Source organism: Eptesicus fuscus, chromosome 1 (genome assembly GCF_027574615.1).
Source record: "Eptesicus fuscus isolate TK198812 chromosome 1, DD_ASM_mEF_20220401, whole genome shotgun sequence".
In the NCBI taxonomy this organism is placed as follows: Eukaryota; Metazoa; Chordata; class Mammalia; order Chiroptera; family Vespertilionidae; genus Eptesicus; species Eptesicus fuscus.
In genome coordinates, this window is record NC_072473.1 from 106,849,231 (window position 1) to 106,862,606 (window position 13,376).

At 36.6% G+C, this 13,376-nt stretch overlaps 1 protein-coding gene across 1 annotated transcript in view; it reads left to right on the top strand.

Moving 5' to 3' along the window:
- The window catches only part of ARHGEF6 (Rac/Cdc42 guanine nucleotide exchange factor 6), a 142,702-nt gene that overhangs the window by 109,443 nt on the left and 19,883 nt on the right, over positions 1–13,376 (top strand). The window contains exons 10-14 of the mRNA XM_008159144.3: positions 4,129–4,267; positions 7,311–7,370; positions 9,452–9,598; positions 12,261–12,347; positions 13,122–13,200. Of these exons, the coding sequence (XP_008157366.1) occupies positions 4,129–4,267; positions 7,311–7,370; positions 9,452–9,598; positions 12,261–12,347; positions 13,122–13,200 (512 nt within the window). The remainder of the gene's footprint in view (positions 1–4,128; positions 4,268–7,310; positions 7,371–9,451; positions 9,599–12,260; positions 12,348–13,121; positions 13,201–13,376) is intronic.

The window sequence follows — 13,376 nt, forward strand, 5'->3', positions numbered from 1 at the left end:
GATTTACATATATTTGAATAGCTGCCCCGGTCTTTTACTATCCCCTGGGTGAGGTCTTTTGGGATTTCCCCCTTTTCTCCCCTCTGGCTTGCTGCTGTAGCTCATGTTTCTCCCTTACAAAAATAACCACTTTCTTCCCATGCTTCAGTGTGGTGTACATTCTTTGCATGAGGGAGAGGGACCTGGAGTTAATAGAGAGGAGGAAAGATTTGGTGCTAAGACAGATCTGTCTCTATTGCAGCAACTACCATAAAAACCACAGTGTACTTTTCCTCTTATTAGTTTTATTAAGTCTCTGTTATCACTGTTGTCAGTAGTGAAGACTAGGAAAAACCCAAAGAATGGTGTCCTTGCTTTAGGGACAAGGAGCACAGGAAAAAAGCTGAGATTAGATTCTGTTCTGTTTCTGTCTTTGAGCATCCAGGGAAAGGAGAAAGTGAGCGTGGACACAAACAAAATGTGGTGGGGACAAAAAAAAAGCAGCAGACAGCTTAGTCTCTGGGACTGGATAAATGAAAAAGGGATAATAGATAACTACCCAACCCAATTGAGCGGCATCCTTGGAATTTTCCACTGGCCAGAGGCCAGGGCCTCCCAGATCCTCATGTCTCACCTCACCTTTCCAGGCCACAGTGATTCCCATGAAAGGCTGGTATGGAGAGGAAATAAATATCTGATCCTTTTCTAGCTGTTCTAGGTAGAGTTATCATTATTCAAAGTAGCAATCTTATGCAGAGGTTCCACAAAAACACAGGTACATGATGTGGTTAAGCTCTGTAGTTATATTACAATGTAAGATAGTTTTCTTGAGCTTTTCAGCCCAACCCAGAACATACCAGAACCTCATCCACCATGAATTTTATGAGATAAATGTATGTTGAGTTTCAAACGAAGTTTATTCATTGAGAAATGCTTCTGTTGTGTCATATCATATATATAGAACATGCTAAGCTTGAAAAGCAAGTCTTAACTCCGATTTCAAACAAGCCGTATAAAATTAAAACTGCATTTTAAAGACAGATTGTTCTTTGGTGTAATGATAGACAGGGTGGGCAGAAGTAGATTTACAGTTGTTCATATAGAAAATAATACAATAATTAATCAATAATAACACAAGAATAAACTCTGTGTGTCCCGTACTCACAACTGTAAACCTACTTTTGCCATAATCTGTATTGATTCTTGTGTATATTAATTTGTATATTAAATTTATTTGGCTAAGTGAAAAATGTACATTTTATAATCTATTTATCATAGAAGACAGTTGCTTTATGAGATAGTTTTGTTCTTTTGTTGTACTAGTATAATGTTCTTTCCTTTTTAAAAACTTTCTTTCAATTACAGTAGTAAAATATTTTTTATTTCCAATAACCAATGTTCTCATATTATATTGAACAATTTAAAAGCTTTTTATAATATTTAATAAGCCTAGAAGTTAAAATATGCATGGGAAGCAATAACAGCGAACACATTACATTTACTTTTAGTTATTGTATCACTTATATTAATTAGAGCAGAATGTTGAGGATATGCGCAGTTACTTAGTCATGGAAAGAAAAAAGTAAGGCTTGTTTAGTAAATTGAAAAGAAATTAGGAAAGTGATTTTCTCTAAATTACATTTCTACTCAAATGCACTCTCCAAGTTCCAGTTATTTTCCTAATTATATTTTATATTCCATGAATTTGTAAACCTCTTTGTGCACTTTATGCTTTTGGTTGGAAATGAAACATCAATTAAATTTCAATTAAAAATGTAGTTTTAAAAGATGCTATTTTAGCAAGGTATTTGCCTTGGAATAATAATAATAGTAATAAAAATGCTGTATAATGTTCTTTCCTTTTTAAAAACTTGACTAATGTCTACTTTAAAATTTATAAATGACTACTTTAAAATTTATAAAATACTTTCCTATACAGAGGCAGTGTGGTATCATGGAAAGACCTGAGGCTTTGACTTCACATTTGGGTATGAACCCCAACTTAGCCATGTACATGCTGTTACTCATTCTTCTTGAGACTCAAGTTTCTCATCTGTAAAATGAGGATAACACCTGTGTTAAAATGTTGTGAATCTATAATAATAGAAGCGTAATATGCTAATTAGGCCTGACGTCCTTCCGGACGACCTTCCAGATGAAGCCGAGGCTGCAAGGGAAGCCCGGGTCCAGGGTGCCAGAGGGAAGCCGGTGCTGGCAGCCGGGGGAAGGAAGGCCTACTTTTGCACGAATTTCGTGCATCGGGCCTCTAGTATTAAATAAGAACCAATGTATGCAAGGATCTTAGCATGAAATAGTAGCTTTATAAACCCCAAGTATTTAATCTTAATAATTGTAGTAGGAAGTAGGTTTTATTTCTATTTTACAGATGAGTCATCTGAGGTTAGGTCACTGATCCAGGGTCACCAGATCTGTTGTGGTTTTTGTTGTTGTTGTTTGTTTGTTTTAGTTGAAAATCCATTATTATTATTTTAAAAATTTTTATTATTAAATTTATTAGGGTGACATTGGTTAATATGATCATACAGGCTTCAGGTGTGGGTTTCTATGTTACAAGATCTGTATCTTGCACTGTGTGCCCACAACAAATCTGTTTTATGACTCCAAGTTTTGGGCACTTCCCTCCCTTCAGCTGCTTTTGGAGCAAGATTGCAAAAACTGCTAAAATAACATTAATTATTAAATGTGACCACTCAGATGCGATTTAGCTTTCCTTAAGGCAGCTATTCTTAGTCCTTTTCACCCTCTGACACACATGTGATACTCAAGGACGCTGAGACATTAACTGAAGCTCCATCCTTTTCTCTCCTGCTAAAAAGAAAACATAGAAGGAGAATGTCTGTTAATAGGGATAACCTGTAATCCACCCCATTCTCAACCCTCCTAGTATTTAATAATGATAAGTTTTATTGAACACATTTCACAACTTATTGCAATGCATCACAGTTGGGGACCACTGGATAAGATGTGTCCTAGGGACAATAAGTAGTTCAGGGTTTCTGTTGGTGATGAAAAAGCTTGGTGGGGCCAGTAGGAGTCTAAAAAAAAGTTAAGACATGATCTCATAGGCAATCAGAGGTTCTCCAGCAGGAAAGCAATGGGATTAAAATGGTGGTATTCAGAATAGTTCAGAAGTGAAAAAGCCTAGAAGACCAGTTGGGTTATTGAAGTGAACCAGATAAGATGAGAACGCCTGAACTGAGGCCATGGCAGTGGGAATAGAAAGGAATAAACAGATACAAGAAGACTTGTGACTGATTGGGTATGCATGGGCAAGCAAAGAGGTAAAGGAATCAAGTGATAGAAGTTTCAAAATATGCTTTAGTTAGGCAGTAGGTGTTCTTTAATTATATTTTGTGTAAATGTATATTAAAATGATCTTGCAGCCTTTGGACTCAATATCTTGTTGGTGAAGACAATCCACATGGTGCTTAAAGGGCAGAGAAAGTACAAGCTGAGAATAAACAATTTACAGGACATAGTTAATAAACTGTTAATATACTCTCCTTTAATTTTAACCAAGTTGTTTGGGTAGCTTGCTATACTGGTTTCAGATCCTAGGCTAAGTGACTTTATAGTTAGGCATACAAACAGGCTGCTATCTGAATTTAGTACTTGATTCTGGAACAATACAAGTGGGTGCTCCGGTGATAGGGAGCACTTGGTGAGTTGCTACCCTTGGCATCTGACCAGCCAATAACTAGGATGTTTGAAGCGACAAGTAAATAGCTTTTAAAACCTGATATCAAGGTCATCTGATAGACTGTATGTCCTATTCCCGTGAATGCAGTCTCCTTATAGGTAGGGATTTCTGTTTTGTTCATTGTGGTTTTCCCAGCAGAGAATGGAACCTGTTGCTTAGCAGATGCAATAATTGTTGGTTGAGTAAATGAAGCCAGGGTTCATGAATGTCTGGCTCACCACTGTAGCCCCAGCGCTCTGTGCAGTGCTGATTGCATAGAGGAACTGAATAAAGGTTTATTGGATTAAGTTAAAATGAAAGGGACAGCATTTAGATTAGTGAAACAAAATTTTATTTTTTATGTTATGTGAAATACATTAAATAATGTTCAGTTAATTTTTTTCATGAAATATTAAGCAGTAACAAATTTGTATTTGTCCTTTTGGTAGTGATGAACTGGAGCAATTTATGGAAAATCAAGGTGCATCCAGCCCAGGTATCCTCATATTAACAACAAGCCTCAGCAAACCATTCATGAGACTGGAGAAGTATGTTACTCTCTTGCAAGAGTTGGAACGGCATATGGAGGTAAGGGAAGGTGAGCTTTTTTAAGCTCATGTATAAATTATGGGGCTCTGCTCTTGGAGGAAGCTGTCAGTCTGCCTTCAAACTTAGCCTGACTGCAGAATTCAGAAAAAGCCTTAGCTTCCAAATTTTCTTGACCCAATCTCCCTTCTTTCCAGAGTTTTGGTTTTCCTTTTTGTGCAGCAAAATAAGGGGGCATTCTTTTTCCCCCTCAGAATATTCTTTACTCTTTATGCATTTTTATTTATTTTTTCCAGCTTTATTGAAGTATAATTGACTAACAAAAATTGTGTATATTGGGTTATACAACATGATTTTCTTAAGGTGTATAATGTGATGATTCAATATACACAAATCTTGTGGAATGATTACCACAATCAAGTTAATGAACACATCCATCATCTCACATAGTTACCATTTTTTTTATACTGAGAACTCTTCAGATCTACTCTCTTAACAAAAGTATACAATACAATGTTATAAACTATAATCACCATGAACTTATGATATCCACCCTTTACTATTAAATATTCATGATCATTTTCTTTCTCCTTTCCCCCTCCCAGCCTTGGTCCTGTTGCTTCCCTCAAGTCTCTGCTAACTTGTTGACTTAGGTTTTCTTCTGCCCTTTCATCTGTAGATGGTGGTTCAATCAAAATCGTCCAGGAAATCTTCTGTTCTGGTATATGAAAAACCTTATTGTGGGATATAGGCAGGAATATTTATCTCTAGAGCTCTGTGGTCATTCGGCTGCCCGACTTTGGATTATAATGGAAGATTCTTGTATTTCCTTAAAGATTAATAAATGGGTCCAATATTAGTTTATCTCTCTATGCATCCATACATCTACATCAAGGTCCCCTCACATTTTTGTTTATAAACTTACAATTAACTTGCCACAGCTGTAACATAGCCATATGTTTTCTAAATATTAAGATTTCAATGAGGCCTGATAATTGAATTTTTTTTTCTACCAAGAGCCAGGCGCTCTTATTAAAAAAACAAATAACAGGGATAGCTTCTTGAGCTGCTCTTGAAAATGGGGTTTTGAGGTGTGGGTGGGAAAGGAGGGCCTGCTAGGGGAGGCTGCACTCACCCTACTTGCTCTTCCTGTGTCTGGGGAAAGGTTTGAGGTTTTAAAGGGTTTGATTATCTCTAAAAAAAAAAAAAAAAAAAAAAAAGGTTGCACATTGCTTGTCTTGTCAGCATTTGTAAGGATTGAAAGCATTTACTCTGAGCAAAACCACATTCTCAGGTTATTTGACCTGCCAGAAAGCTGGAGGCAGTGGGGAACTAGTAGTAAAGCCCACTGGAATGAAATTTCAGTTAGGGCTTGGAAAGGTGCTGACCTCTGGATGCCTTTCCAAAAGCTTAAACAATTTGATGAACCGTTTGAGGTTTGCCCCTCCTTGCTTATCAAAAAATCCAGAAACTAGTGGCCTCAGTTTCTGTTACTGCTCAGTGCTGAACTATGAATATACACTTAATTCAGAGAGAAAAATCTCTAGATCTCCTACTGCCTGGATCCTCTATCTTGGCCTTCCTTGTATCAGAGCCCGTTTCGACTCCTACCTCCATTTGCTGTCAGTTACCTGTCTTGGCTGCCTTCCATTTTCCACCATCAGATAATACACACCCTTAGCACCGATTCACCACCAGTGAGACATTTGATCCAGCTTTCTGATTGTTTAGTATGGCTGATGGCTAATGGAAGAGTAGAACCTGAACTTTATAGCTGATTTGGGTAAGGATAAATTTAAGTTTAAAAGAATACAACCTTTCCTTTCATTAAACAATGCTGGTTTTGGCTTGGGTCAGACCCCTAGTCTGTTCATCTCTCTATTTTATCACCCAAGGCTGGTCGAGCAGCAGATTGTCTTCCCATTACTCCAGCTGAATTGCAAAGGTTAGGTACATATATATCCCCAATGTTAGATACATATCTATACTTCATATAACCCCATATAGGTGTATATCTACCCCTAAGAAGCTCTACTTTTCCTTCATAAACAGTTATGGAGATGTGCATTTCTCAAAGCAATTTTTGAAGCTGTCCACTTTTTGGGGTTGTAAGTACTGTGGAATTGCAGACCATATGTAATAACTTTGCTTAAGAAGGCATATATGGTATAAAACTTGGATTCCCCCCCCCCCCCCACACCATTTGCCATTTGAGTCTGCTGAAAGAAAAAAGAAGCATTTTAGGAGATGAGATTGGATCGATTTTTCTCTTAACCACCACTCTGTTTCCATTATTCCCTATCTATTGTCATTTACTAACAATGTGACTGATGCCCCCCAAACAATTATTATTTATTAACAGCAAAAAAGAAAATGTTAACTTTTGCCTCAATAACCACACTTAATATGTGGTTATCAAATATAATGATGTGTTACCAGCCATTTTCATATCTTTTTTAAAATTTAAAAATTTTATTTTAGAGAGTGGAAGGGGAGAGGAGAGAAAGAGAGAAAGAGAGAGCGTAACATTGATGTGAGAGAAAAACATCAATTGGTTGCCTTCCCCATACATCCCAACTGGGGATTGAACACACAACCTTTTGGTGTTTTGGTGTACAGACAACACTCCACCAACTGAGCCACAGTGGCTAGGGCTTAAAAATTGATTCGTTGCTCCACCCATCCATGCATTCACTGGTTGCTTCCTGCATATGCCCTGACCGGGGTTCAAACCCACAACCTTGGTGCATCAGGGCGATACTTTAACCAACTGAGTTCTCCGGTCAGGTTTTAATTTCTTAATCACCTAATAATTGGTGGTGCTTAGATTGCAAATGCTTTTTAAATATTTTTACATTAGCGTACATTAAAATTGACTTTTTTCTTTTGAAGTCAGTTTTATGACTTTTAACACATGCATAGATTTGTGTTACCACTGCCACTATTGAGATACAGAACAGTTCTATCATCCCCAAAATTTCTTCTTTTTGTCTCTTTGCAGCCACACCCTTCTCTCACCTCTAACCCCTGGAAACTGCTGATCTGTTCTCTTTTAATATTGTTTTAAAATGTATTCATTTAATAGGATACACATCCAGATCACCAAGATGTTCTGAAAGCCATCGTAGCATTCAAAACACTCATGGTAGGTGATGCTCTAAAATTATATTTCTCCGTTTTTTATGCTGTGTTTCTAAAAGAGTAATTTGTGTGTAACATTTCTTTCCTTATGAAAAGGTCTTTAGAGTGGAAACAATAAGCTCTAGTGACAATATTGCTGGGATTGACTCATTTAAATTTGTCTTCCAAAAATCATGCTTACCTAAGAAAGGTTGCCAGTCTGAGGGTATAAAGCACTCACATTTGAAGCCTCTGCCACATTAAGCATTGCTGTGTAGGTGGGGGGTTTCCTTTAGTCTCTGTCTTTACCCCTGTGTTGCTCACCTTATGTTGGTGCAACTTGTTCACTAACTGACATCAATACTAGATTCATCTACTTATGCCAAAAGGTGTGAGTCTATTCTTTGCATATGAAAAAAATTCTTCATCAAATCTAAAAGGAAAAAAAAAACCTACTAAAATACAATTGCTTTATATAGATTGCTATCAAATGTACCTGTAATCTTATATCTTGAGCATGATAGCTAATGACTTCTTGATACCAACTGATGTAAAACCACTTGGTGGCATTTTAGGAGGAAATAAAACATTATTTTGGGCAACTGACTAAGTTTAGCTTCAGTTGAGACATTTCTGTAGCATTCTAAGTGATTGAGATTAATGTTTAGTTATTGATTCTTGTTATAAGGTTGTGATGCAACATTCACTATCACCTCGTTTTTTAATGCTGTTGAAAGATCAGTACCTGACATGTCCATGGTTAAACAGAAAATTGAAGACCAGGATAAGGAATTAGGTTAAAATTGCTGTTATGGATAAAAAATAGTCTAACATTGGCAGTTTTACACAGTTCAACACATGTTGTAAAACTTGCTTTGATGGTGATACTATGTTTATTTGCACTATAGATGCTTCAAAAATATATGTACAATGAATTTATTTCTTCAAGTTTCCATTTTGCTGAAAGGGGCAGCATAATTTTATAGAAAACACATCCAAAAAAACTGACATTCATTTGCAAACAGTGACATAACTAATCATATGCTTATTTTTATATTTAATTTGTAATGAATACTGTTAAATTACTCTAAGATAATTTCACACTTTCTGAAGCAATGGTGTGTGTGTGTGTGTGTGTTGTATTGTATTTATGTCCCACCTATTGTTTCTTGGTTTGTATTTTTCATTTGTACTCATGAAATTCAGGTGTATCTCTTTTTTTCCAATCCTTTTAGGATTAAAAATTAATTTAGTATTTTTAATAGAATTTACTAGTAGTTCCTAACTAAAGTATAGGGTAGTACATATGTTTATTATAAGATTAGTTTGATTCACTGTGGCATAAAGAATTAAATTTTCTCTTTTCCTGTAATTCCTGGAGTCACTTATTTTTATTTTTTTAATATATTTTTTATTGATTTCAGAGAGGAAGGGAGAGGAAGAGAGAGATAGAAACATCAATCAATGATGAGAGAAAATCATTGATTGGCTGCCTTCTGCACACCCTCCACTGGGGATCAAGCCCACAACCCGGGCATGTGCCCTGACCGGAAATTGAACCGTGGCCAGTAGGTTCATAGGTTGATGCTCAACCACTGAGCCATGCTGGCCAAGCCTGGAGTCACTTTTTTTTAAAATTTAAATTAAGTTGTTAGTTGATTGGAAACTGAGCATGTATTAGAAAAATAAAATTGCTTTGTAATTAAAGCACTATTTATGCAGGTAGACAAGATTGAGAGGAGCTAGAGCAAGGACATCATCCAGAAGATCTGAATATACCAATTGGTCTCCTGGCTCTGTTTGATGTGATTCTGCTACTTGTCTTCCCATACTCCTTGCAGGGAAGGAGAAACAAGCTCCTTCCTCCATTGTATCTTGATATTTTGGCAAGATGAAAAGTAGCTCTTCCTCACAAAACTTTTGGGGACTCAAGGCTAGAAATTTAGAGTAGTGGATTTTTCCATCTGTCAAGACATCAGTGATGGGATTCATGGTGAGGAATCGGAACTCAGTGGAAGTCTATGAGACTCAAAAGTCACATATTACTTTGGTCTTGTTTTAGGTCTGTTTCATAAGAATTTCTATTCCTCTGCTTTCCTTCTATAGGGACAGTGCCAAGATCTAAGAAAACGAAAACAGCTGGAGTTGCAGATACTTTCTGAACCTATTCAGGCATGGGAAGGGGAGGATATTAAAACATTGGGAAATGTAATGTTTATGTCACAAGTAATGGTACAGTACGGAACATGTGAGGTAAGATGTTTCAAATCTCAACACCATTTTTTCCATCTTTCACATTTTTCTTCCTTTATTCTTCAATCAAGGTCAAATGCTCGAACATTCAAATAAACTGAGCACCTATTATTTGCCCAATACTGCTAGGTGCTATGGGAGATAGGAAGACAGAACACACATTGTTCTCTGCCTTCAAAGAATTTCTTAAGAACAGATTAAAACACAAGTTGCAAGTAGAAAACAAACCAAAATAGTCAATGCCAGTTTGTGCAATCTCAACAATAGATTCTATTGAAGTTCAGAGAAGGAAGAGAGTAAGAAGAATATTTTATGGAGATAAGATTTGAGGAGGAGGGCCATGTAGAGGGAAGGAGAGGATTTTGTAAGGTAGAGGTCATTTTTATTCCAGAAGAGAACAGGAAATGGTCTTTTTTTCTACAGCACAGTGAGGAAGCTAGTCTGTTAGGAGCAGAGGAAGCATGTTGGACAGAGTGGAGAAGTTGATTGAGTCAGAGTCAGGTTATGAAGAACCTTGGATGTCAGACAAGAATAGTTCACATTGACGCAGCAGGCAATAGGAAACTATGAGACTTTGGTAGTAGAGAAACATAATGAAAGGGATATTTTATCTGACAACCGTATATGTCAGGTAAGATGGAGGGGGTGGGGCTAGAAACAGAAAGTGTAGCTGAGTTGGAAAGTGATAAGTACCCCTGATGAAGGTAGTGGTGGAGAGAATGAAACTTAAGGGGCAAATCTCAGGCATGTTTAGAAGGGAAAGTCTATAGGAAGTTGTGACATATGGGCCAGAGGAGATAACGAATGTAATTTAGACATGTTAGCTTTCAAGTGACTGTAGGTATTCAGGTGGAAATGTCTTGTAGGTAGCTGTTAAAATAGTATAGAAATGTGGGTGGGAGGTCAGAGTTAGAGGCAGAGACTTAGATGTCCCTGACAAATGGGCCTTCCAAGGAAGTAAATACCCAGAGAGAAGCACAGAGGGCTGAAGATGTATTATGTCTTTTAGGAAGAGGGTAGAGTAGGGGAGGAAGGTTGATTATGTCAACTGGTATGATTTATCTGGTGTTAGAATTGCCTTCCCACTCTTAAAACATCTTCCTATGCTCCCTGACAGGTCTCTGTCAGAGATTCATTACATAGGGTTAATAAGCAAGCTCATTTAAAATGTAGATACTCCTCTTGGGGAGGTTTATGCAGAGAGTTTATTAGAGTTTCACATCTTTGGATAAACCTCTTCGATGAAGGGAGGAAGAATCACTGCCTGAAAGAAAAGACAAAGAGGAAGATAGAGGAGGACTGGGACAGTGTGGAGTCATGTAAATTCCAGGAAGAGCATTTGAAAATGGTCAGCCTGCTGAGTGCTACAGAAGGTTCAGAGGTCAAGGAGCATGGAGACCAAGAAGAAGCGAGTGGATTTTGCTAGAAGGCAGTTATTGATTACTTTAAGAGAACAAAGCAAGTAGGTAGGGATCAATAGGGAGAACATGAAGGCAGCAAAACACAACCCAGTTTTTCCCCTTTCTTATCTGATTAAAATTTAAAGCCGGGAAACATTATCTATTTATAGACCAGTGAAATATAACAAGAAGTATTTTATATAAGTAGTCACAGGGGCAAGTGAAAGCCTATTATGATAAGTAATGTGCATATGTTACAAGCAAAAAGAAAAAGCTGATTGAATAGATGAGGCTGCTGGAAGAAGGAGATGAGATATCTATAGAAGGAAGCCAGGCAAGAGAAAGATGTGAAAGGATGGAAAGCCCTTGTTAGAAGAGTTAGCTTCTAAAGGTTGCTCTTCTCAAGTGGGAAGAAGGTGATGGAGATAGGTATAAGGATAATTGAAGCTAAGATGGATGGACATGTAAGCTGAATGTAATTGTTTGCATCTACTAATTGCATATCTGTTTAAAGGAGTTCAGAGAAATCCTTCTGTGTAAAATTTCCTTTAGTGCCATTAAAAAAGTATATACTTCTCTTTATATATGCAAAAACTATCTTGTTCTTACTAATTAAAAGTAATTTTATAAATAAGAATTTAACATACATGTTAGAACATAATAAATTTCCTATAAACTGAAAACCTCTTTATTTTGCTACTTTTCAAAATAAAATTGTTTTCTTTTTGTGAGCCTAGATAGTTATCTTGTGCTCTGGCTGCAGCTTGGGCAGGAAGGCATTGTGTGACTTCTCAAGCTTACATACTTGGGGAAACAACCAGGGTTATTTATATTTAATTGTTATGTATGGGAAGGAGAGAGACTCGGTTTATATCCATTTCAAAATAAAATTCAACTAGTTCTGTGCTTTTAAGTTGAGTATCTTTCTTTTAAATTTGCTGTTCATGTTTCATTGCCTTATGTAAGATCTTTGTTACAAAACAGTGATTCCAGAGGATATGTTTATTGATTTTAGAGAGAGGAATGGGGGAGAGAGAGAGAGAAATATCAATGTGAGAAACATCGATCAGTTGCCTCCCTGTACATGTACCAACTGGGGACTGAACCTAGATATGTGCCCTGACCGGGAATCAAACCCATGACCTTTTGGTGTATGGGATGATGCTCCAACCAACTGAGCCACACTGGCTAGGGCCAGAAATTCTTAACAAACAAAATGTCCAATTTCTATTCTTTATTTAATCTTTTTCATTCCACTTCAGGAAAAAGAGGAGCGGTACCTCATGTTATTTTCAAATGTCTTGATAATGTTATCTGCAAGTCCTCGGATGAGTGGCTTTATCTATCAGGTTAGTAGATTTCATATAGAACAAATAGCAGGATCCATAATTAAAAGAGGTTTCCATCCAGATGCAATATTTCTACTATAGCGTTAAAAGCTCCATCCAAAAAAGGCAGAATGTTCTGAACCTTCATTGTAATTACGTATATAGCTTATAAGAGCAGATGTTCCTTAGATCCTTTGTATTACTATAATGGGTTTATTAAGAATGTCCACTGCTCTGGTTATAAATGTATAAACAGAAATATAAGTCTGCAACTAGATCAATTAGCAAAAGCATTTTACACGTCCATATTATATCATTACTGTTAAAAAACTATAAAGCTGGAACCTCATCCTAACAGTCTCATCATATGGTTTGAATTTCTTAGATGGAAATCATTAAACTCCTTAAGAAATTAAACTTCTTTCAGTCTATTCCTTAAATATGGAGTATTATAAATTGCTGTTGCCTCTTATCTTGGCCTAGCAATTACTAATTTTCACAAAATTTGTGTCTTTGTTTACTGATTTTTCATAAAAATGTGTTTGAAAAATAAGCTGTTTATAAATCTTGACCTTATGGTTTAGGATGTGCTAGCAAAACACAACCCAGTTTTTCCTCTTTCTTATCTTATTGAAATTTAAAGCAGGGAAACATTATCTATTGACAGACCAGAGAAATATATCTAGCCATAATCTGGCAGTGATTCCTGAGAGGGTCAGAAAATCTAATAGAACTAAGCAGAGACATTTGCAACCACAGAATTAATGGGAAATGTTCTTTTTTTTTTCCTGGTAGGGAAAAATACCAATAGCAGGAATGGTGGTGACTAGATTAGATGAAATTGAAGGGAATGACTACACATTTGAAATCACAGGTAGGTAATTTTCTCTTTTTAATGTATCTACTTTAAATCCTTTTTGGAAAGAAGTGGAGTTTAAATAAGTAAATGCTATTATTTTCTGTTATATAGTCCACGAGTAACTTTTGCATGGGCATGGCAAAGTATATATCATTTCCTGGGATAATTAGGGTACAACTATAGAACAGAGA